General features: G+C 41.1%; 1 protein-coding gene across 1 annotated transcript in view; it reads left to right on the top strand.

The window, feature by feature from the left end:
- map1ab (microtubule-associated protein 1Ab) overlaps nt 1-26184 on the top strand; it is a 64948-nt gene that overhangs the window by 31138 nt on the left and 7626 nt on the right. Inside the window, exons 3-8 of the mRNA XM_063906142.1 lie at nt 16093-16175; nt 16720-16857; nt 17035-23780; nt 24097-24284; nt 24399-24521; nt 24704-26174. Coding sequence (XP_063762212.1) covers nt 16093-16175; nt 16720-16857; nt 17035-23780; nt 24097-24284; nt 24399-24521; nt 24704-26174 — 8749 coding nt within the window. The remainder of the gene's footprint in view (nt 1-16092; nt 16176-16719; nt 16858-17034; nt 23781-24096; nt 24285-24398; nt 24522-24703; nt 26175-26184) is intronic.

Genomic DNA, 26184 nt, shown 5'->3' with positions numbered 1-26184 from the left:
AATGTCCTGGTACATTTCCAAAATGTAATATGTAATACAGGGGCGGGACATCTCTAAGCGGTTGACTAATCACAACAGAACTCACCAGCTAACCAATCAGAGCAGACTGGGCTCTGGTTTCAGACAGAAGGTGAAAAGAGGTGCTGCAGCACAGGCAGTATGAGAAACATAAAGAGCTTTTTGAACATTAAAGTCACAGAAGGGTCACAAAATACTAATATGAACCTGAAAGTAAGCAGTCAAAATTGTGATAACCTGGTTAGATACTGAGATCCTTGAAGCGGCAATATTGCAAGAAGTTGGACATGCCAAGAAACCTGGTAATCATGAAGGGTTTAAATAAAGCAAAAGTTAAGAAACATTTTTAAGAGAAGAATTGTGTTAAATATTTCCAAAACTGTTGTCCTTGGTCAATCTCCTGGAAGTTGTTGAAAGGTATTCTGGGAAATCTAGAAAAATGGATTAGGGTTATGGTGCACAATGCAGGCTGAAAGGAAGCAAAGTCACACACAAATTGAAAACAAAACACCTGCTTTGATCATCTGAGCGTTTGAGAGGAAGTGGGTCATTGAGGGTTCAAGATCCTACAGAGAGACCAAACATAGACAAAAAACAAGAGGTAAAACAGATGAGGCCTAACCTTCAGACCTGCTTTTTGCTGAACAAAGCACGTTTGAATGTGGTCTGCAAGAAAGAGATGCAAATGAGGAGGGTGGCAATAACTTACTAGCAGCTGGTGTCCATGGTAACCCATCCTGCACTCAGCCCTGTTGTAACATGGAATAACTTCTCTGTTGTGTTTTGTGCCATGACACAGCTTATATTTCTTTGTACAACAGAATAAGAGCTACACAGTCCTACAAGAGTTTTAATAAGGTTTTTTTTTGTCTTTAATTGGGAGGTTTCACTTTTCTAATTTAAAACCGTTAAACCCCGCTGCAGCATTTTAAACCTGCATACAGAACAGCTGATTGAAAAAGCGTCCCCCATGCCAAGGTGCAAAGTCCTGGAATAAACCCGTGTGTGCACGCTGATCCAAATCTTTATTGTCTTTATTAATGCATATCAATAAGTGATAGTAAAAGCTGAATCAGTGTACTCCATTTTCCCTTTGAGCTCCACCATAGATCTGGATCTCTATACACGTGTGCTTCTTTGAGAGCTTCTGCTGCAAGATACCGTGTTGCAATTTAGAAAGAAAAGCTTTTGGACTGGATCAGCATCCGAGTCATTTTCCAGCCAAAGCCACGTATCTATGAGGCTGTTGTTTTCTGATAAGCCGTTATTAGCAAGCGACCAGCCACTAACCCGCACGCTGGCACTTTTAAAGCCACCTTAAGCTCAGAGTAAATCCCTGAAGGCCTGTAACTCAGGAGCCACTGCAGAGAAAGCAAACAAATAGCAGTCTATCTGCAGCCAATTTAACAGCCTGTGACTTCTGAACGGCTTCTCTTTCCACCTCTACATTCTCATTTTCGGTTTCTCGAGCTTGTGATCTCTGGATTCTTTCCTGTCAGGGGAGGACAGCTTCTTCTCTGCCTTCTCCATCCCACCTCGAGGGATTGAATATCGGGTTATTGTGTGAGTGGAAGTCACATCAACACTTATTTATCATACTGTAATTGTAACCTCGCTCTCCTGTACGGGCCGGATCCAGAGAGGCTGTCCATGTGTCTGTCAGCAGGATTAATGAGACGTCCGTCCTCTCAGCTGACAACCAGTTGATTAATCCTTCATTCTCTCTCCTGACACCGCGAGACCACAGTGAGGAAAATGAGAAATGTCCTTTAAAAAAGATGTGGGCATGTGGGCATGCAGCATATACAGTAGTCATGTCAGTGCTTCACGGTAAAAAAGAGTCTCAAATATGTTCAACCTCTTTCTGCTCTGGGCAAAATTGGGAATCTTTTGTAAGTTAAGATGCTGCAAGTGTAGTTGATCTAACTTTAGGGTTGTGTTGAATCATGGACATATACCACCACACTACTCAGAACCGTCTGTCAACAGCTTATAGCAAAACACCAGAGATGGCATCAGTGTAATTTCCTTTTGATCAAACAGATATTTATATGTTATTCTCCGTGTTGTGTGAAGAAAAGTCAAACACGGCAAAGTTTTATTCCAAGTAGCCCAGATTTTAAGTATATTTTAAAGAATCTTCAAAAGATAATGAAAATGTATTTGTTGTAAACAATTAACAACACGTGGAGAACATATGTAAGCCTGCCATTGTAAGGCCAATTGTTTTTGGGTATTGACGGCTTTAACTTTGGTTGTGAAACTGGAAAGGAGGGACAAGAAATCTGGGGAAAGGAGAGTGTGTCAAAGACATTCATCAAACGGTCAAACGAAATCCTGTAGTACCCCCCCCCCCCCCCCACACACACACACACACTCAGCGTTCAGGTCACCCTCAAAGTCACTTCTTTTTCTAGGTGCAGCCTGAACACAAAAGGCTCATTACCGTGGGTATTTATAATGTTCGACAGCGAGGGGAAATGTTTGTGGTGGCCTAAAAAAGATAGTCTGACACATTTTACCGGGATGTTTTGGCAGCATGTGATTTTCTTTAGAGAGAGAGAATGTGTGTGTGTGTGTGTGTGTGTGTGTGTGAGCTTCTTTAGCCGTTGTGAGGGGAGTACGGGGGGTGGCAGTGATGTCATGGTTGGCTCGCTGTGGACCGGACTCTAAGACACGATGACACTTTGCCAATATCCTCCTGCTGCCCTTTCACGCTGTATTCTCAGTCTGCTCCCCGCTCTCCTCGCTCTGTTTGTTTCTCACACTGTTACTCTGATGTATCGTATAGTTTTTCCTATAAAGTTTATGATGAAGGTCTTTTACCGGAGTGGTTTATTAGAAATTCAAAACTGCAATTATATCCACGAGCTAAATATTGCTTTAAAATGTGTGTGCAAACCGTGCTATCCCATTAACATTGATCCTTTATTATTAAAGGGACCCTATATTCTCATTTTCAGGATCATATTTGTATTGTTTTGCCTCTATTTTGACATATTTACATGCTTTAATGTTTAAAAAGTGCTTTTCTTGCCTAATGGTATCCTGTCTGGGCCAGAACTTCGTACAAACTGTTGAAAATGCTTTTGCTAAACACTATATTGTTAGTAGTTTAACTGGTCAAGCAGTTCAGGAATTTCATTGTCATCAATATTTGACTTCTAGTTTCACTGCAGTAATATTTCGATCCAACATTGAAGTATTCTTACAGTTTTTTGGGTCCTTTGTTGAGAAAAAGCCTTTGAAATGGCACTTATCTCATCACAGGACTAAAGTTGTCCTAGATACGGAAATTCTGCGCGTTAAACTAGAAAAACCTGACAAACATCAAGGTTTTAGATGCCTATAATAAGATTTTAGAGTTTCTTTAAATATAATAATAACATATTGTTTGATATTAAGAAGAAACACTTCACTTGCATTTGGCCTTGACCACGATTCGTATTTTGTGGGACATTTTGTGTGTCAGTGTTCTCTCATGCAGGACTTGTGTAATGGAGATGATTCAGTTTTAAATGACCTCAAAGATATTTAACTTTCACTTTTATTGGATTTAACGGCATGAATGTCAGGTGAAGATCAGTGCCAATGCGTCAAGGTTAATTCATCCTGTGCTGACTTTGGTTTATTGTCTATCTTTTGTCAGCTGATACTGTATATCTAATCTACAAATAGTCACATTTATGAATACTGAATAAATGTGACTTAAACTACTGGTATTACTGTGTGTGTGTGTGTGTGTGTGTGTGTGTGTGTGTGTGTGTGTGTGTGTGTGTGTGTGTGTGTGTGTGTGTGTGTGTGTGTGTGTGTGTGTGTGTGTGTGTGTGTTTGAGAGAGCTGTAGGGCATCACCATGGCAGTCTGCAGAAACAAAGACTGAATGATGGACTTGCAAAATGAGCTCAGAGGCCTTTCAGGGAGCAGGGAGAAAAAGGAGGGGATTGGGATGGCTGCTTTTATGGAAGTTAAACTAACTCGAGTCTCTGAAATACTTAATACTGAATTACCAAAGAGCTCAGACTCTCATCGACACTTCTTCGCCCTCTTTCTTCTCCTGTTCTTCTGATTCCTCTCTCCTAATGTGTCGGACAGGATGATAGTGACAGCTGAAGCTCCAGCCCTGTGTTAAATATTCTCTTATCCTTTTCTTCACGGGGTGATGACGTATTGGGTGATAATGACAGAGAGGTATTTAAGAACTACATGTTAAGTTGTAAGGAAAGTTTGGTTTGGATTTGTTGTGAATTAGATCATATTTTATCCAATAAATCTCATGGCGTTTGAAGAGGACATGCGTATTGTAAACCTAAATGGTTTCGCATCACTGGCAGCTTTTGAACTTGGCATTTAACGCGTGCAGATACCATGACAGAAGCTAAACTAACCGATTACTCAAAGTACATATTTGGGTTGAATATCAGAGAAACTTTAGCATACTGGTTGCTTCACTGATGCTTTAATCAACGTCCAAATGATGAGATTAAATGGTCTCTGCTTTGGAGCGATTCTTCAGCTTCACAGAGTCGTTACAGAAATACCATCAGGCTTAAATTGGAGGTTTAAAAGAAGTGGGATGATTATAGATGTGTCCAATGTTAGACTGGCTTTGAGTTCTCATGTTTAATCTGAGACAAGGGAGATTAAGTTTATTTAAATATATTTTAAAGATGAGATGTATCTGATCCCTGCAGGGATATTGCACAGTTTGGATTCTCAAACACTAAACCAATATTCTACTCTTGATTTTAAAAGACGCCACTGTGAAAGATTTACTGCATCAAAGTTAATTGTGATCTGGGTAATGTTCAGTATTTCTGAACATTAGTAACACTAATGCCTTAATCAGTCTTATGATAGACTTATTTCCATCTAATATCATCTTAGTTGTATGAAATATGAACTGTACTGTGTTGCTTCAGTCACTAGCTGCTTTTTTCAGTTTCTCTTTTGAGATGTTTATATTTCAGAATTGTTTATTTCTACTCTTTTCATTTCTACTTATGTGAAATGCATTGTTTTTTTATGCGGCTGCAACCAAAAAAAAGTCCCAATTCTAGATCAATTACATAAATCTTATCTTATTTTATTTAGCTTACTCACCTTTTATTTCTGTTGAATTATTTCGATTATTTACTTTTTCAAATAGCTTGAGTCTTTTTAATTGAATTTAAATAACTAGTTCCCCTTCATTATTGTATGGATGTGATATTTGCATTATTTTAAGTTTGGACTGTTAGATAATTAGCAACTTCTACAGCTGAAGATGGTACAAATCCAAAAGAAAACCCCATAATTAACCTTGAGGTCTTACTGAACACACTTGAATGAATACTGCATACATGTGTTTTTCTACTCTTCCTAGAAACACAATTAGCTAATGTTACCTGGCACAAAGGCTTCAGATGGCTTAGCTTCTCAAACCCGAGCGCTGCCAGATCACAGGACCAGGATTAGCATCGGGAGCTAAGACTTCCTACTGACACTGATTCGAGGTCAAGGAGAAAGTTTGTGTCTTGCAGATTACTTTAGATGACGTCACTTTTGCATGAGAAGTTAAATAACCTGCAACTGTCCGGGGTGGATTAGAGAGGATGGGTTTTTATAATCCTGCGTAACTGTATTTAATGACAGTGAATAGAGGATGGCATGTCTGTGAGCGTTCGGCTAAGATTAATTAATTGTGATTATTTAGAATAACTTGCATATTTTGATGTATTCACGACTTAATATGTTGCAGACCACTCAAATTATTGGGGAAATTACCATATTCCTGGGATACAGGGCCTGTGTTTCGGTGGTCTGCACTGCAGATTCCAGCAGTGACTCAGCAGTGAGTTGACACTTGAGTTTAGGACGCAAACAAATGTGGTGTTTGATGTATGGCTCTGCTGCCGGGTGACGACGAGGATGGAGACGGTCGAGTCTGTGCGGGCATTTTTAATTTTCCAACCCACTTCACTCCTCTTTATCTCTTAGCTGAGACATTAGTTTTCAGTCTGAGGAAAGGAATGAGCTCCCATTAGCCCGCTGAGATTAAGCGCAGGTAATAACTTTTTGTTGTCAACGCCCTTCAACCTCTGTTCATCTGAGGTGGAGATAAAGCCGGAGACATTATTGAGGCTTCATTAACTCGCTCACTATCACTAAACTTACTTTTACTTGTTTCCGTTAAACAAAAAACAAGTTAGTAGGAAATGTGGGACATGTTTCCGGTTCGTATATGTCCATCTAACCCCGAAAAAAGTAGCTTTTCTATTGAAACCATTAGTCTATAGATATTAGTAATGAAGCTTTACTTTAGTTCAATTTAGTTGCGCACATCATTCAGGTTAATAAGGAAAAGGAATTCATATATTTGGGAGAGCCACGTTTTAGAAAGGCTGCTCAATAAAGAGCTAGGAAACAATCTCTATTTGCGGGATGCCTGCGATAAAAATGCTTTGTAGTCCGGCACAAAGCGGGACACCTGGTCGCCCTCGCTGATCCTCTGCAGCCCTTTGTCTGACCTTAGGGATTATGGTGTGCTTCTCTCTATAATAACAAATGGCCTGCCTGTGTACAGATATTTCTCCAATTCAAGCTCTTCCTTAAATTCTACGTAAATCTACCATGGATGTCAAACTTCTGGGCTCTTTTTTGCATTTTCTGAAAATGGCATCTGATAATTTTGATTAGCTAATGCAGCCGGAGTGGAAATGACCCAAGTCACGGAGAGTCCTGCTAGATAAACCTGTTTATGTTTGGTCAGTCAGTCAGAGAGACCCACAGGGAGGCGTCCGGTTCTCCTTTGTTGAGTAAGAACGGTCTGATGCCCATAAGCCACTCCTTGTAGCCTGGGTTTAGATTTAAGAAAAATGTCCCTTAAGTAAAGTAATACAACATTTAGTTAATTCTTAATTGCCATTAAAAAGAAGATATCAAAAAGGAGGTAGAAAGAAAAAAAAATCATTTTATTGGATCGATTAAAATGAGAAAGAAATAGAAAAATTAAATCGATTTTCAAATGTTTATATTCATTATTGAGGGTTTTCCCCCCACCATTTCCCTTAACAAGTTATCTATTAATACACGATGATACTGTCAGAGAGTTAAAAATATAGATATTTGTAATATCTCCCACCTCTCAAAGCCCTCTTTTAAAGCCCAACCCCTTCCCACCACCTGAAAAAATATCAAATGGTACAAAAGTTAATAATAATAACTTCAATAGTAATATATATTAAAGTCATATATGAGGCTTTTTGTTTGAACCACATGATGGTGGGTTATCATTCTTCCATGTCATACCGACATTACCTGCAGCAGTTGAGGCCATTTTGATAAATTGTGCGTCATGCTATATCCGAGAAAATACCCTTCTGTCCCGTCTGGCTGAACAAAGTTTATCAAACCCTTTTTTTTGTTCACTAATCATCTTAGCCGTAACAATGGACCTTTTTCTTTGCAGTGGCCTGGGCTAGACATTAGCATTATAACAAAATGAAATGACCTTGTTTTTGTGTTAATGTGGAAGGCTTAGCATAAAACCATCCACTAAAATACTCTTTGGTTTTATGTTTAGAACAGGATGTGTTGACATTACATTACAGTTATGACTTGGACGGTGAAAGAGGAGCTGTCCTTGGTACTGAATCCTTTTCAGCTCTGTGTCATATTTTATGATACTCTGGCATCTTACTTCAGCTAAGCTCTAAAACAATGATTTATTTAAATATACATGTGGTTTGTAAATTCCTATTTTAATTGTATTATTTATTTGTATTGCAAATTGTATTTTTAATATTTATAAAAAAATCTAAATGTTTATTTTAGATTTTTTATTTTAAACTCATACTTCAACGCTTATTTGTGTATACATATTTGTATTTAATTTAATTATTTAATAATACACATTTCTTATACAACACATTTTTAAATAAATATATGTATTTTTTTTATTGAAAATTCTCACTTTAACTTTTTATGTTTATAGAAATATTTTTCTTCTATTAATATTATTATTATTATTATTATTATTATTATTATTATTATTATTATTATTATTATTATTATTATTATTATTATTTATTTAGTTGTAACATTTTATTTATTTTACAACATTTTTCAGTATTTCAGTACTTTCACAAAACCATTTCTTCTGAATTATAAAGTTTTTCCCCACCAGGTTTTCTTCTACTCTATATCAAAGTGTGTCTCCCTGGAAGTAGCCACTGCAGAAAGCGTTGTACATGTTGTCTTCAGTTTCCTTGAACCCTCTCACCCCCCCTGTTGAAGCTGTAATGTGGAGCATATTATCTGGAGCAGCGGCTGGGCCTCGGTCGATCACTGCTCCGTTTTTGTCGCCTTAAAACAGAGCGTTCTCGTTTTGGGAGTTCAGACGCGGATATTTATATCAAGCAGGCCAACGCAGGAGAAGCTGGAATGAGCAGAAACAGTGAGTCCTGTCTGACAGTGACCTTCCTCCTCCGGGCCTCGCAGTGACGAGCAGAGTCACAGAGATTCGAGAGAGAGAGTGAAGAGTTCACTTTCCAAGATCCTCAAGTCAACCCACAGAATGAGGTCACATGACATCTAGTGTCTACACGTTATGTTGGTCAAGAAAATGGATCAAGCAGATGTGGTGGCATTATACACAGATAGTCCTGCTAGATTTCACATTAGTACGTGTTTCTTTGGAGTGGTATTGGATCAGAACATACAAACAGGAAGAGATCAGGTTTAAGACCGAATGCCTTTACCGTGTCGTGCATTATAAGAAAAAGCTCTACAAAGAAGAAAGAAACCTTAATCGTCCCACAGAGGGGAAATTCACATTCTGCATTTGACCCATCCTAGTGTTAGGAGCATTGGGCTGCCATATGTACGGCGTCCGGGGAGCAGTGTAGGGAACAGTGCCTTGCTCTGGGACAACTTGGTAGCACTTGGTCTTTCAACTTGAACCAGTGACGTTCCGTTCCCAAGCCAAGTCCCTATGGACCACCTCCCAAGCTGTACAACACTAACATGGCACATTATAAGTAAGGCTGGTTATAATCCATATGGTACTTACTTTCAACACATCCTGTGAAAAGACCAAAACCAACAATGAATTAACCCTACAAGTACGGTGTGTTCATTAGAATCCTGATATGTCCTCAGCACCAGAGAGCTCCATTGTTAACCAACAACAAACTGTGTGGGGAAAGGAATTGTACTATTGGATGTTGATTGAGAAACGCTACCATGTAACTTCAGTGCAGCCAGTTTAGGAAATGACTAGACTTGTTTTCAAAACAGAAACTACCTATAGTACCTTGTAACCTACTCTGTTGGTTTTGTGACTATTGTAGGTCATGACTTTACTCTCCTTATATCACAAATTAAGTTAGAAAGTACAATAATCCTTCTTATAAACTCACTAAAAACCAACTAGGGGCAGAGTCATGGCTGATAAGCGACATATGGCTTTAGAGAAGTGACGTGGTATATTTGAGACACATTATAAAAGGTGTTGCCAAATATTGTCCCACACATTACACTTTTCAATTAGTTTTTCAACTTAAACTCAATGGCATTTACAGAATCGACTCTTTGAGAAGAAATTCAGAAGTCAGTCGCCGTGTCTTTTGTTGTGGACTTAGTGAAAGTTGCAGAAGTATGTCACAATGATTACTGATATACACAGCTTTGATGTTGAAAGAGTCCAGCATATTACCGAGCTACAAAAGCAACTGATATGATGAGAAGACGTATTTAAGATTCAGCTGACAACGTAAGCAGGGAGTCGGTAAACCCGGAGGTATTTTAAAACGGCGCAAGGAAAATGATCAGCTAGTGTCGACGTTTTCACAACGCTCTCCCAAACGCCTTTGGCTGAGAGTCACTTGATGTGAAAGGGTGGTGTCTGGGATGCCAGAAAAAGGAAAGCCACGGGGATAAATAGATGAGGGCGGCTTGGCAGAACATCGCACTTTTCAAAAGGACTCTTTAAACAAACACTTTTAAGCTGAAAAACAGATGCTACTGCTTCAGGAGGCTTCAGCTTCAAACTGTGGAGGTGATGAGACCCTGAAGCTGACTCATCATTGGGCCGTGTGTGTTTTAAATCATTGGGCCGTGTGTGTTTACCGGTTTTCCTTGTGTCATCCAGCAGTGACTTATATAGATAATAAGTCATAGTTTTAAGGGAGGTTTCCTTTGACTTCTCTTATCGAAATCAGCATCAGAATATTTTATTTTATTTGTTTGTTTTTTTGTGAAAGTTGCTCCATTTTATAATGAGAAAAAGGGAAACATATAATAAAATATTTAGACAACAACAACAAGTTTAAGGTAGACCGTTTAATAAAGTGATACAAAAAATAAAGTAATTTATATGTAATAATTAAATATTGGTAAAAACAAAAGCTTTGGTGTTGCAGACAGAACCAGGCTGAGGTGCTGATGGGTTTACTGAAGGCGTGTCTGACGCACTGCAGACCAAAAATCCAACAGTCTTTGCATTTTTATTTAGTCTGAGCACATTTATAATTATTCGTAAGTTAGAAATCAAAGCTTGTACATAAATCCGCAACACTAGCATGTCTATTAGATACACTTTTTTTTAGTAGTGTAATCATTTAGGCTTGTTAAATACAGTAGGTAAAACACTGGAGCCATTTGTGGATTTTTTTTTGTAGAGATGTTTTTGTAAAATAATTATATCTTTATATTTTATGATTTAAAAAGAATATTTTTCCAAACATTTTACAAAAAATATAACCATAATAATTAACACAACACATGTTGTTTATTTCATACCCAAATTTGTTTAAAATGCATTTAAGAGAGATTCAGGGGTTTCCGTAATGATTCCAGCTGAGTTATTACCTTTATGATTATTTGTCGGGCAACTCACTGACAAGTCATCCCAGCTGTAGCCTTATAGAGAGAATCGGAGGATGAAACCCGCTTGATTGTCACATACATGCACACAGCAGAGCACACAGCAGAGCACACACAGTGAAATTAGTCCTCTGCATTTAACCCATCCTAGTACTAGGAGCAGTGGGCAGCTATTGTGCAGCGCCCGGGGAGCAATGGGGAGGGGGGGATTGGAGGTGTCCGGTGCCTTGCTCAAGGGCACCACAGCAGGGCCTAGGAGGTGAACTGGGACCTCTCCAAGTAGCAGTTCACTTTCCATATTTCAAAAAACATTGGTCTTATCCTGAGTTGTGGAGCATTTGAAAACCCAAGTATTACAGGGCCTTTTCAAGTCTTCGCTGCACAGTCACCTCCACAGTTTCTCGTCCGTTAGCTGTGTTTGTGAGTGGAAGTGAATCTGATCTGAGAGACGTGCAGCCTGACAGCCCTCTCAGACGCTCTGCATTGTTCATGTTGTCTGATGCCCCTCGGGGGCGGGGGGTGGGGGGGCGGGGGGGGAACGGTTCAGACTTAGACTGTCTTTGTTGTTGTAGTATCACGTTGTACCAGTCTGCAGTGTCAGCAAGCAGCGAGTCACCCTGCAGGCGAACATCAACGGCAGCTAATGCAGTCCCTCCATTTAACCTGAGGAAGCACTTCAGGAGGTCAAAGGGTCACGCTGCCTCTCTGTTCATCCTCCTGAAGCCGGATCTACAAATTCATACCTCGATGATGGCTTCTCCAGAGTCTTGATCAGCCTTGGGGAGGAACAGATTAGCAAATGTTCTTTTTGATTTTCTTTTAAGCAAGTTTCATTGGAGGTGGAGCAGGTGGACATATCCTGCTCATTTTCAGGTCCATATTTGTAGTTTGTGTCTCTACTGGGACATGTCTCCATGCTTAAATGTTCAAAAAGCTCTTTATGTTTCTCTTACTGCCTGTGCTGCAGCATCTCTTTTCACCTTCTGTCTGAAACCAGAGCCCAGTCTGTTTTGATTGGTTAGCTGGCCGGCTCTGTTGTGATTGGTCAACCGCTTAGAGATGTCCTGCCTCTTAGCGTATCACGTACAATGTGTTGGAATGCTAGCAAATGGAAGCTTGAGCGTTACATAGTGATGTCACTATACAGATGGTAACAAAGGGGCGAGGGAAACACCCCAAAAAAATCATAATAGGACTGCTTATACAAAATTATTCGGTATGCTTTTTATCGATGTGTTAAACCTAAACGGCGTTTATAAAGTACACTATTCTGTAGTCCTAGTCTGTATAATTTAAGATAAGACTTTTATATTAAATATCTGGGTTTCTTCTTTTCTAATAGTTCTGTTCTCTCATAAACTTAACTTAAACAGTATTTACATTGCATTTGGTGTTGAGGTAATCCAAAAGTAACAGAAAGTAATCAGGTTTCATTACTTTTATATTAAATCCTCAGTTACTGATTACAGTTTTTTACAGGTAACTAGTAACTAATGGAATATATTGTTTTAATTAACCCTGGTCTGTATCATAGACTGTATGGTCTGTATCACCGACTGTATGGTCTGTATCATTGACTGTATGGTCTGTATCATAGACTGTATGGTCTGTATCATAGACTGTATGGTCTGTATCATCGACTGTATGGTCTGTATCATTGACTGTATGGTCTGTATCATAGACTGTATGGTCTGTATCATAGACTGTATGGTCTGTATCATCGACTGTATGGTCTGTATCATTGACTGTATGGTCTGTATCACCGACTGTATGGTCTGTATCACCGACTGTATGGTCTGTATCATAGACTGTATGGTCTGTATCATTGACTGTATGGTCGGTATCATAGACTGTATGGTCTGTATCATAGACTGTATGGTCTGTATCATAGACTGTATGATCTGTATCATCGACTGTATGGTCTGTATCACCGACTGTATGGTCTGTATCATAGACTGTATGGTCTGTATCACCGACTGTATGGTCTGTATCATAGACTGTATGGTCTGTATCATAGACTGTATGGTCTGTATCACCGACTGTATGGTCTGTATCATAGACTGTATGGTCTGTATCATAGACTGTATGGTCTGTATCATTGACTGTATGGTCGGTATCATAGACTGTATGGTCTGTATCATAGACTGTATGGTCTGTATCATTGACTGTATGGTCTGTATCATATACTGTATGGTCTGTATCATAGACTGTATGGTCTGTATCATATACTGTATGGTCTGTATCTACTTGAAGACTTAGCCGTGTTGTGTTGCTAACTAGCATCGAAGCTGAAAAACCTGCAAATCATCGCTCCCCCCCCCCCCCCCCCCCCCCTCTCCTCTCAGCTGAGTCATGGTGCTGTGAAACCGGACACGTCTGCTGAAGAGCCAGAGCTCCTCTTCACTGCCGCAGCAGCATCTCCTCTGATCGCTGACGGGAACTCGATGCCCTCCATGCAGGCGTCTGCTGAGTTAAAACAAATCACTGTTTTCTATTTCACATTAGTGATGCGGTGTGTCCCAAGGTGGGGGGGGACATTGGGCCATCAGTGTGTTGCTATGGTAACATCAACAGAGGGAGCCACATCCTCTGGCTTGTTTGATATTTATGTAAATATGTAGGATTTTATTTACATACTGGAGCTCCCAGTTCGATCATAGTTCAAATTATTCGTATTGATTGTGCTTTCATGGTTAAAAAAAACACATGTATAGTTGGAATCACATGACACTTATTCAAATACAGAAGACACCAATTAATTACAAACACGGAAAGCAAGTCTGAAAAGATTTATCATTTGAATACATCTTAGCTAGTCTAATATATGTTGTTGTTCTACCCATCAATGTCCACCTCCCTTCGTGCTTACATTTATCTCATTTGTTATTCTCCTTCCGTGGCAGTGTTGTGATCTCTGCACACAGACTCCCTGATGGATAAATGATAATGTTTCTCAATTACTGTGCGATGTGTAACACGTTTAGGGTAATAGATCAATGTTGTGCATACAGATTTAAACACGAATGCATCTTTACTCTCATTATATTTTTCAGACATAGTTTTTATAATTCCAACCAAATTCAACTCATTTCTCCTTTCATTCTGCTTGACTTGAATGTTTAAGAAGTTTAACTGCGTCAGTGTTGTTATCTCTGAAATGGATGTTAATCTGTTCCATCGGGTCTACTCAACATATAAAAAAAACAAAGTGAAAACGAGCTGTTGAAAACTCGAACAATGAAATTCAGAGGCAAACAATTCCGATGCCGTAGTTACTGCAGCTCATACCCACCAGCAAAGGCATTGTGTTTATATCCTGCAGCATCTGTCCCACGCAGCGGCAATTTGAAGTGATTCACAAACTTATAATACAAATTGAAAACAGGTTAGGGTGCCAGATTATTTTCCAAAAAGAGCCTCCATGGTAAAAAGTTTCCATGATCTGAATTTTGAAAAAGGAGGGAGAAATGACTGACATTTGTTCAGGAAATGTCGTGCACGGCTATCTTTGAGATAAGAGGAAAATGTGTTTGAATATGAGTCGATGCAATTCATCATATTGTTAATGCCGTTAACTGTACTTCAATGAAGAAAGCGTAAAATACAATCATGAGTTGAAAGGAGATAATGTGTGTGATTATCATCTGTAAAATAACAGCTTCTTATTGAGTGGGATTGACTTCTTGTTCTTGTTCTTGTTCTTGTTCTTGTTCTCTTGTTCTTCTTGTTCTTCTTCTTCTGGACTAGATTTTAAAAGGCTTATTGTGCTTTTGGGGGGTTTTTCTCTTCCCTGCAGTGTGTTATAAAGGTTTTTGTGCATGTAAATGGTCTGCAAAGGCTAAAATCTCCCTTGGCTAACATGATAGGCTAAGAGGCGGGACATCTCTAAGCGGTTGAACAATCATAACAGAGCCGGCCATCTGGTTTCAGAAAGATGAAGAGCTTTTTGGACATTAAAGCATGGAGACATGTCACAGAAGAGGAACAAAATACAATGATGAACCTGAAAATGAGCATAATAGGGCCCCTTTAAATACTTGATTTAGAGGTTTCTCTTGTATGAAATTGCTTTTCTTAACCAATTTGATTCATGCTTTCATTCCAACACATTGTACGCTTCAACATCTTACCTGTGTAAAGTCCTCTTTTATAATTTCACAATATCTCAGGTCTTTATACATCACTGTATCGAGTGTGAGAACAATTTTCATCAGATGTTTCTCATGGAAAACTCACGTTATCAGCCCTGATCTTAAAAAAAGATGCGCAGCGTCAAAGACTCAGGGGATGCTCTGCAGATCCCGGTAGGATGCTGGAGTCACTGAGAGACCACTATTATTAGAGCTGTCTAATATTAGAGCATGCATCTGTGCTGAAACAATGGGGATTTAAAAGCTTAACATCAGCCCTGAGTGGAAATAACTGCTGATGCATAATTACAACGACAATTTGGATGTATAGAAAGATGATGAACAATGAAGTGCATTTAGTGATGTTTGCTGTGGTTTTGTGTGCAGATGTTCATGCATTAGTGATTGTATTGACATCATTGTTAATATGTCTGGCCTGGAATTAAGAAATTAGAAACCTATTTAAGCAGGAACAAATTGCAAGTGTTTTTTCTTTCTGTTCGTGTCCAGAAAAGAAAAAAAGCAGGTGTTTATGGGGAAAGTGTAAATATTAATTAATATAATGTATAAAAAGAATCACAATTAGAATACATTAGTTGTCCAGGGTTTAGGGTTATATGTTTAAGAAAAAAATAACATAAACACAAAGAAAAATTAAATTAACTGAATAAAAATAAAATACAATTAAAAATAAAAATACAATTAAAATTGAAACTTAAAAAATAGAATTTAAATATTAATATTGTGTGTGAAGTGCAAATTGATCTTTTAAATAGTTTAATTTTCGCCCAACAGACAACAGTGACCCATTTCCTATTCCCACTTTTGTTCTTGCGTTGATGCACAAGAGGGTTGCTCGTCTCTGTGGTGATTGTCCCACATACAAGGCAGAATGCAGTGAAGTAAATCTCCCTGACTCAAAGAGGTTTTCTGGATTAGATCTGGATGTTGTCCAGCTGGATGTCTTCAGCCCAGACAACAGAGTGTCCAACTTTCAGATCTTGATGGAGTTGGATCTTAATCTGAAGTGCTTTATTCACACAAGGTGTTGACATACTGTTTTTAATCTTCTGTTTCAGGTCAAAGGACTCTCCACCACAGAAGTGATGTCTTGGAGACCGTAGTGCTGGTCAACCCTTCAGGAGACAACGTCACATCAGAGGTAATTTACTACTTATACACACAAAAAAAGTTCAAAACTAGGAGTAGAAGTAGATATCTAACAAGAGAGCAAATCTAGTCTTTGATAAATGGCCTCAGGTTTATTGAATATGCTAAAATGTTTCAATATTTATTTTAATATTCTGCCTGCCTAGACAAAGCTCAAATTGATTTTAAAAAACGTCTTAAATGAGGATTAATCTTATTATGGATAGCAAGTTCTTAAATCTGTAAAATAGATTTTGACAGTATGTATAGTCACTATAAAGTAAGCAATGTGATCAGATGGTAAGGTCATCACAACCTTCACATTTGTAAGGGATGTACAATAAACATATGGAAGATCGATGACCTCTGTGTCTTTTATATTTCACTGTATTTATTGCACAGAATACATTGGCAAGTTTGGTTAACCTTGACACAATTAAAGAGCAGTGACAGAGGCATTTCTCTTTCTAATGGTGGCAATGTTGTCTCTCCTTAAACTGTCCTCTGTCTCCCTCTTTTTCTGTGTGTGTGTGTGTGTGCGTGTGTGTGTGTGTCAGATCGAGTCTCTGGTCACTGACTCTGCAGCACACAAGCTCCTGGTCCTGAGTGGTCAGAGCTCGGATCACGGTGGCCTTCTTCTTCAGAGCGGGGCTTTCAACTACCAGACCTTCTCACAAGTCTTTGCTAATCCTGGGGTGAGTCCAATCTACTATCTGTTAAGAACCAGATCTGGGAAAGAGTCCAGTTAAATTGTGCATACTCTCCCACAAAATGTGTCTTCTTTACCTTTTTCTTCACGTATTCAAACACAAGTATACCACGTTGCGTTCCGTGCATTACTGACTTTGTGTCTGGGTCTGTCCCTCCTGCAGGTCAGTGAATTGCTGGGCACAACAGCCCCGAAGCAGCGGGCTACACTTACTGTGTCCTGCCGCGGGGAGGTGGGCTGGAGCTCCCTGGGACAGCAACAGACCCTGAGGGAGTTTCTGGAATACAAACTAAACCCTGAATCTGTTCTTCCCAAGATGGAGGGCGTCACCGAGTTCACAGAGTACATCTCTGAGACGGTGGATGTCCCTTCACCTTTCGACCTCCTGGAGCCTCCCACATCCGGAGGCTTCCTGAAACTGTCCAAGCCGTGTTGCTACATCTTTCCCGGTGGGCGCGGAGACTCGGCTCTCTTTGCCGTGAATGGCTTCAACATCTTAGTGGATGGAGGCTCTGAGCGAAAGTCATGCTTCTGGAAGCTGGTCCGTCACTTGGACCGCATTGACTCAGTTCTGCTCACACACATCGGCGCTGACAATCTCCCAGGAATCAATGGGCTGCTCCAGAGGAAAATAGCAGAACAAGAAGAGGAGCATTCTCAAGGCTCCGTCAACTACACTGACTGGATGAAGAACCTGATCTCTCCTGAACTAGGTGTGGTGTTCTTCAATGTACCTGAGAAGCTCCGTATGCCAGAATCTAATCTCAAAGTGAAACGCAGCATCGAGGAAGCCTCCCTGACTTTGCAGTACCTAAGTAAACTAGGAATCAAACCTGAACCTCTCTTTCGAGTGTCCAGCAACACCATCGAGCCCATTACTCTGTTCCACAAGATGGGAGTGGGCAGGTTAGACATGTATGTTCTCAACCCTGTGAAAGACAGTAAAGAGATGCAGTTTTTAATGCAGAAGTGGGCTGGCAACAGCAAGGCCAAAACTGGCATTACTCTGCCCAGTGGGAAAGAAGGAGAAATATCTGTTCCCTACCTGACTTCAGTTACAGCCTTGGTTGTCTGGCTTCCTGCCAACCCTTCAGAAAAGATCATCAGAGTGCTGTTCCCTGGGAATGCACCACAGAACAAGATCCTGGAAGGGCTCGAAAAATTAAAGCACCTTGACTTCTTGCGCTATCCTGTCGCCACACAAAAGGAAATTGCCTCCGGAGCTCCTCCCTCCGTCATAAAACAAACCAAATTAAAACAAAGAACAGACAGCAAAGAGAGTCTCAAGTCGTCCCCGAAGACGACTGCAAAAGCCTCAAAGAAAGAAACCGAAGGACAAGACGATGTCTCAGCCACCACGGAGGCAAAGAGTGACTCAGTCAAGGAAAATATAGTAGAGAAAAAAGAGGAGAAAAAGCCCACTAAAATCATAAAATCCAAAAGTGATGTTCCAGAAAAGAAAAAGCTCCTGAAAGAAAAATCGATAAAAAAGCACCCGAAGGAAAGGGTGTCAAAGATGGATGAGAAGAAGGACAAGGAAAAGAAAGAGGTCAAGAAGGTGAAGAGAGACGACTCCGCGAAAAAAGATGACAAGAAAGACGTTAAGTCCAGAGACGACAAAAAGAAGGACGCATCCAAACCAGAGCTGAGGAAAATGACAAAGCCTGAGCTGAAGCCGTTTACACCAGAGGTCAGAAAGACATTACACAAAGCTAAAACCACAAGTAAAGTGAAGACTGGAAAAAGCAAAGCAGCAAAGGCTTTACCTGCTGAGATTAAGCCAGAGGAGCTCAAACCTGAAACTATTGAACCAGAACCAACAGAGAATGGAGCTGTGGAGGTCACGTCTGTCAACTCAACCCCTGAAGACCTCACCAAGGATTTTGAAGAGTTGAAAAAGTCTGTTTCTGCAGATCCTTCCGAAGAAGAGAAGCAGGACCCACAAGAAACCATTGCTCCTAAGTCTCCTGAAAAGGATGGTTCAACCCCAGAAGCAAAGGCAGAAGATGAAGACAAGGAGTTGAGAGAAATGGATGAGGCTCAAAAGTTTGAGGATGAAGGAGCAGCGTCTCAGGATGAAGACGAGGAAGAGGAAGAAGAAGAGGCCCCAGCTGCTAAAAAGAAAGCTGATGAGGAGGAAGAAGAAGATATGGGAATTGGTGAAGAGGAGGACGAAGCAAAATGGAAGGAGGCAAAGGACGATGAGCTTGAGAGGAAACATGAGTTAGAAGAAATGGAGAAATCAGGAAATCTGGCAGCTCAGATCCCGGCAAAAGATATTCCCTTCGAAGAAGAAGAGGAAGAAGTGCTGGAGAAAGCCGAACTGGAGGAGGTAGAAGATTTAGATGTCATAGCAGATGAAGAGATCAAACCTGAAGATGCAGCCGAAGAAGAGGAAGAGGAGGAGGGCTACCTGTCGCATGTTGGAGGGGCCACAGCTCCCATAACTTCAGTATTTCAAGGAGCCACTGCTGCTGAACCCATCTCCTACATCCAGGACGAGACCATCCCCGGCTACTCTGAGACAGAACAGACCATCTCTGACGAGGAGATTCACGAAGAGGCCGAGGAGAGGATACCTCACCTTCAATATGATGTTGGTACCTACGACATCTCTGTTCCAGATCAAACCGAATCATTTGTAAACATTCACGGCATGGTCGAGATTCAAGCTGCAGCCATGACGGAGAAAATGTTCATCCCAGGCGTGCAGGAGCAGGTATCGGTGTTCACCAACATCATCACCGCTCCTCTGGCAGAAGAGGAGCATGTGTCTTCTGCGACGTCCATCACCGAGTATGACAAAGTGTCCTCCTTTCCCACTTCTATCGCCGAAGATCAATCTGTGGCCTCTGCCACAGCTCCTCGAGCCGAGGAACCAGTTAAAAGCCCCCTTTCCTCCCCACCTGATGCCAGCAAAGAGCAGCCACTCTCTGCAGGAACTATTTCCCCACCTTCTCTGGAAGAAGACAAACAAATAAAGTCTCCATCTGATGACTTGCATCTTCCGGTTGCAGAAGTAAAGACTTCGACTAAAGCTCCTGAAGCTCACTTTGAAGAGGAGGAGGAGGAAGAAGAAGAGGAGGATGAAGACCAAACTCCTAATGTTGAAATGTCACTTGAGAAACTCCAAGAGGGCTATGCTTCATCCCAATTTTTACAAGATAAAGAGACTGATATCAAACAGCTTGTTGGCTCAGTTTCTCCAGTTTCTATAAAAGAAACCAAACCTATCCACCTTCCAATTGAAGAAGAGAACATAGATGCTGTTGCACTTAAAGATAATTCATCTGTTGTGCCTACTAGACCTTTTGGATCGGACTCTGTGACTTCAGAAAGCGAAGAGCGCTGCTTCAGTCCAGATGATATCACTGTGAAAATGGCATCTCCTCCTCATTCTGGACCACAAAGTCCAGCTCACTCTCCTCTTCGTCAGTCGCCAGTGGAAGACAAGATGAAGGTGTTCCCTGGTTTGGAGCAGCAAAAGCAAGAGGAGGTCCTCCATGTCGTCACAACAACCGAAACTACAAAGAAGGATGAAGTAGAAGCACAAGAAGATAAACAGAAAGCAGATCAACTGGAAGGGGACATTTCCACATCTTTGAAGAAAGACATAAAAGAGGTTCCAGTGATGAAGGAGTCAGAAAAAGACTCTTCATCTGTGCAAAAAGATGAAGGTAAAGACACAGAAACAATCCCTACTGTTGCGTCTTCAACAGAAGTTCAGTCACCCATGTTAGGAAGGGAATCCCTCATCTCTTCTGGACACATTGATGAAGAGGTCGACTCTACGCTTAAAGAGAAAGAACCTAAAGTGCCTGTCCCAAGTACTTTGCCAGAGAGGGAGAGCAGCTTCCTGGACGACGTTAGCGACGATGATGAGAACAAGAAAGATGATGACGACCATCACGATGATAAATCTGCAGTTAAGGTGGAACAGGAAAAAGAAATGGACGACACTTCCGACGTCATACAAATGAAGGATGAGCAAAAGCAGAAATCAGTCAACCAGGAAGACGTTGCTGCCGTCACGTCCATCACAGATGAGAAAGACGCAGTAAAGGGGATCACCTCGGATATAAAACCCATAAAGGAAGAGCAAATTGCAAAAGACCTTTCCACAGTCGATGGAGATATTAAAGACGAACAGAAAGAGCCTGAAAAAGATCAAACTGACGTCAAAACTACTAAAGAAGCAGAGATGGAAAGTGATGCATCTCAGGTCAAACAAATCAAAGATGAGCAGAAAGATGATGATTTTGACCTCAAAACCAAAGCTGAGGCTATGGAAACTGAGGTTAGAAAGGATGATGTGTCTAAGAGTGATGTTTTGAAAGAGGAGGAGAAGAAAGAGACAGACAAGGGTGATATTTCTAGTCCTGTAAAGGCTGAAGCGAAAGAGATTGAAATGCTCCACACCACAGATATCAAGCCTGTTAAAGACGAGATGGAAAAAGAGTTAAAGATGGACGATATGCCCGTCATTGAGCAAGCTAAAGATGAGAAAAAGGAGGCAGAAACATCTGATATGAAAGTGAGCGAGGATAAGAAAGAGATGGGAAAGATAGACCTATCTGCTACTGAGCCTTTTAGTGAAGAGGAGACAGAAAAAGAGAAAGGGATGGGTGACATTACTGGGGCTAAACTCACCAAAGAAGAAGAAACTATTAGCAAGACTGATATGTCTGCTGTTATCATAGAAGAAGAAAAGGAGCATGCTATTTGCAAAGATGCTATCTCGCCCAAGACCTCAAGCCCCACCACAGTGGAGGAAAGGGATGCAACTCTGAGGAAAGATGACATTTCTGCCGCCAAGCCAACTGCAGAAGAAGAAAAAGAGAAAGAGAAAAGCAAAGACGACAGCTATGACACAAAGGAGCACGAAAAAGATATGACGACAAGCAAGGATGATGCTAGCACCGTCAAACCTACTGTAGAAGAAGACCAGAAGGAAGTTGTGAGTAAAGATGATGCTGCAGCTACTAAACTTACCAAGGCAGAAGCTGAAGAAAAACTGACAATTATGGAAGATACTTCCTCATTACAGACACTTAAGGATAGCGTCAAACCAGTCATGGAGGACGAAAAGGGTCAAGAAACAGACAAAGATAAAGATGACACTCCACCTGCCAAGACGGAGGAAGAGGATGTCATGATGAGCAAAGACATTTCCACTGTCAAAACATCAGAGGACGAATTTGATGCTAAACCTATCACACAAGACGAAAAGGAGAAAGATATCTGTGCTGTCAAATCAGGTATGGAAGAGGAAACAGAGAAAACAGCAGACAAGGAGGAAACTGCAGTAACAATTAAGGATGACCTTTCTGGTATGCAATCTACAAAGGATGAAGAAAGCAAAGATGGTGTAAAAAGCCCTGCAGATGAGGACAAGGCTGAGTTAAAAGATGTAAAAGTCATCAAGGAAGAGGCAAAAGATGTACCAAAGGATGAAATATGTGAAAAAGACATGAAAGAAAAGAGTTCTGTGCTTGTATCTAAGGAACAGAGCGTTGATACTTCCGCAAAAAGTGAAGAAGTAAAGGATAAGGACACTGAAAAAGATGATGCGGACAAAGACAAAGCAACAGACTCCAGTGTTGAACAACCCAAGGACGTGGATATCAAACAGGAGGCCGTGAGGTCTCCATCATTCACTGCTAAAGATGAGAAAGAACAAAAAGATGATTATTCATTTGAGTCTGAATCTAAGAAAGATGATAAAAAACAGGTAGACCTTCCTGTGTCTGAGATCTTTGAAGGGGAGAAAACTAAAAAGGATGATATTTGTGACGAGAGTGTTAAGGAAATACATCAAGAAACCTCTGAAAAGTCTGATGAAACAAAGAAAGAGAAGGAAACTCTCGGAGCTACGTCAATAGAGATGCAGCAAGACCCTTCTATAAGTACATCAAGTAAAGACTTGTCTCCAAGCCACTCCCAGGAGGAGGAAGACCAAGATGAACAGGCAAAGGTTGTTGTTGGTCAAGCAGAGAAGACGGAGAAAGAAAAAGACGACACACATGTTGCTGAACTGAGCAAAGAACAGAAAATGGAGAAAGAACAAGAAAAAGAATACACATATGAGACTGATGACACCAAAGATGAGAAGACAAAACAAGTAGAGGATGAAAAGATGCTCAAAGAAAAGGATTTAGGTGACAAGAAGACAGATGAGATCACTGAGAAAGACTCTGATGCCGACCACACCAAAGAGGAGAAATGGGAGAAAGAGGAGTTACAAGAGAAAGACCTGGAGAAAACCGTCCAACCACCTGAAGAGACAGCTTTAGGAGAAGCATCCAAGACAGATAGCAAACCTGCATTTGTGGTTCAGTCGTCCGATGAAGACAGGGAAGATGTAGAGGAGGAGGACATTTGTATGGGAGGAGCCGGCTCCAGACCTCTGTCCGTAGATGTGAAGAAATCAGAACATGACATCCCCTCTGTAGGTCTTCCATCGTCCCAAAGTGACTCAACTAAAACACCAATATCAGTCGGAGTGATCATACCAACTCTTACAATGCAGGAGCCCTCTGTTGATGAAGACATCAAAGAGTTTGACAAAGAAGAATCCAGTTTTTCACCTGAAGCTGGGAAAGATGTTGTGAAAACAGAACCCCCAGCTGCACCTCCTGCAAAGCCAGAGCCCTCCTTTGATACTGTGACATCAAAGGAGGACACAGCCACTATTCCCAAACAAGAAACAGCTTCTGATGTGCCGGCAAGTAAAGCCGAACCAGATGAGGAAAAGCCTGTTTTGTCTACAGTATCGAGCACTGACAGCCAACCGAGGAGCTCCACGCTCTCCAGCACTGAGAGCCAGTCAGTGTGGAGGAAACACCTCAAAAAGAGAAACAAACACCGTCCCTATTCAGCTCAGAGGACAGTGCTACAGAGAAGACAAAGGTAGATGAGAAAGCAGGAAAGGAAGCAGAGAGGGAGATGGAAGGAGAGCGAGAGGTGGCTTCTCCAGGATTAGCACAGCCTTGTTCGTATTTCATGTTGGACTCTGGGGAGGCCAGCCACACTGACGCTGCAGGACTTACCTCAGAGAAAGAGACTGTCAGTGGAAGCCTCGGAGAAGAAAAGCAAACCTTTGGTGCGTCCAAGTACGACCCGTACGAAAAACCAATACCAAAGATCATGACTTGGACTCTAGAGAAGAAAGTGAGGTTTCTTTGAGTTTCGAACACCCCTCTGAAATGGGTATCGATGATAACAGAAGAACAAGCCAGACAGAGGTTGGAGGAGCCATGTTCCTCCTGGATGATCAGTACAAAGAAGAGCCTCTGTCCTTCAGTAGAGTCGACTACAGCCCGGTGTCTCTGACCGAGAGTGAAAGAAGCAGCCACCATAGTCCAAGTGCCTCACCTAGATATGAAGACAGAGAGAAAGGCCAAGAGGAGGAAAGTCAGAAGGAAGAGAGACCCGATACACCTTATGTGGACAGGAGCTTTTCATCCGTAGACATGCAAGATAACAAAATGTCCCAGGCTTCTGAGTCTTATTCTTTCACTCCTAAAGAGGACAAACCTGAGAAATCTGAGAAAGAAAAGGAAGATATGATGGAAGGGGCAGCAGCTTTTCCAACAGAAGCGACACAAGAAAGTGATCTGGTTTCTAGCAGTACATCTGCTCAATCAGCAAGTGTGCCACCTAGACAGGAAACACCCTCTTCATCATGGAGCCAGTCCGATCTTAGTACTCAAGTTTCAGCAACTCCTGTAGGTTTTGAGGAATTTACAGAAAAGAAACAACAGAAAAGGAGAAAGAAAAATCAGAAGAGTCGCTCAAAGAGAAATCTCCAACTGGTCGGCATTCACCTGCAGAAAAAGACATGTTACCTCAACAAGCCACACCTTCAGAGAAAGAAGAAACTTCCAGGCCTGTATCTGCCGCCACATTTTCAGGACAAGAAATAGACGATAATGTTTTGGCATCTGACAACAGTCAAATTAGCAGCTCTGCCTCCTGTAAACCAACAGTAGACTTTCCTGATGGAAAAGAGAGCTTTATAGATAAAAGGTTACTTGTAGAGGGGGAAGATTTCAATGTGGATGATGATGAAGACGAAGATGAGGACGAGGAGGAGGATGAAGAGGAGGAGTTGAGCGATGTAGATATGGAAAAGGGTGCAAGGGAACAGTCTGAAAAAGAAATGTGCAGACGTTCCTCTGGTGACAGTGCTATGTTAGCAGAGCTGGAGGACTCAAATAAAAAGTCTCCGTTGGCTGAATCAAGCGTCCTTAAAGAGGACAAAGACTCTCAACCAACAGCTGGTGAAGCTTCATCTTCAGACAAGCAGGATGTAAGCAAAATGCCACAATCACCTGAAACAAAACCACTCAAAGAAGATGATGCAACCACATCCAAACTCCCTGAGACAAAGAGTGAAGATGTTGGTAAAACAGCTTCGTCACCAGACCCTCACAAAATGGACGAAAGCCATCTCACTTCATCAGATCTTCCTAAACTCCCTGAGACAAAGAAAGAGCTTCTGTCTCCTGAACCAACCACAAAGAGGAGGTTATCATCGGCTGAGGATACCTCCTATGAAGCCCTACAGACAACAAAGGGAGATGACGACAAAGAGTCTCTATCTCCAAGCTTTCTGAAAAAGGATGCTTGTCAACCAATGTCTACAAGCACCTTAACAGCCAGCTTTTTGCCACCTGCACATTCAGAGTCTGAACCTTTATCTAGACCCTCCCTCCCTCTAAGTGGAAGCTATGCCGACATCGGACAGAATAGATCTGGAGGTTATTCTGAGCATTTTTACAGTGAGGACAGTCAACCTAGTTTGAAAGAAGATAAGAAAGAAACCTCAGATGCCTCCCAGCTATCAAAGCTAAGCGATGATAAATATTACAGCCAAGAAGAAAGTCTAGACGAGAGGCAGAGCTTAGATATCACCGCAAAACACAAGGAAACTGCCTCATCACCTTGCACATACACCACCCTAACATACTCTACTTCCACATTCTCCTCCACATCGTACAGTTACTCTTCATCAGCCTCAACATCTGGCCCCAGCAAAGAGTCTGGAGACAAAGCTAAAACGATATCAGGCTCTACTGTACCTCTAGCCAAAGAGGAGACATCAGTCAGAGCTGAGTCTTCAAGCTCTTGCTTTGGAGGGTTTCAGAGAGATGAGTACATGGAGGTGACGACTAAACCCACAACTAAAGTGTTTTTACCCAGCCAGTTTGATGAGACCAAAACATCATCATCAGTCCTGTCTACCACTGCCAAACAGACTGTGGATGAAAGTGGTTCTGCAAAGCCTGAAACGGACACAAAGTCAAGCACT

Source organism: Eleginops maclovinus, chromosome 2 (genome assembly GCF_036324505.1).
Source record: "Eleginops maclovinus isolate JMC-PN-2008 ecotype Puerto Natales chromosome 2, JC_Emac_rtc_rv5, whole genome shotgun sequence".
NCBI lineage: Eukaryota > Metazoa > Chordata > Actinopteri > Perciformes > Eleginopidae > Eleginops > Eleginops maclovinus.
The sequence above is the reverse complement of the archived record's forward strand: the minus strand, read 5'-3'. Positions and strand labels throughout refer to the sequence as shown.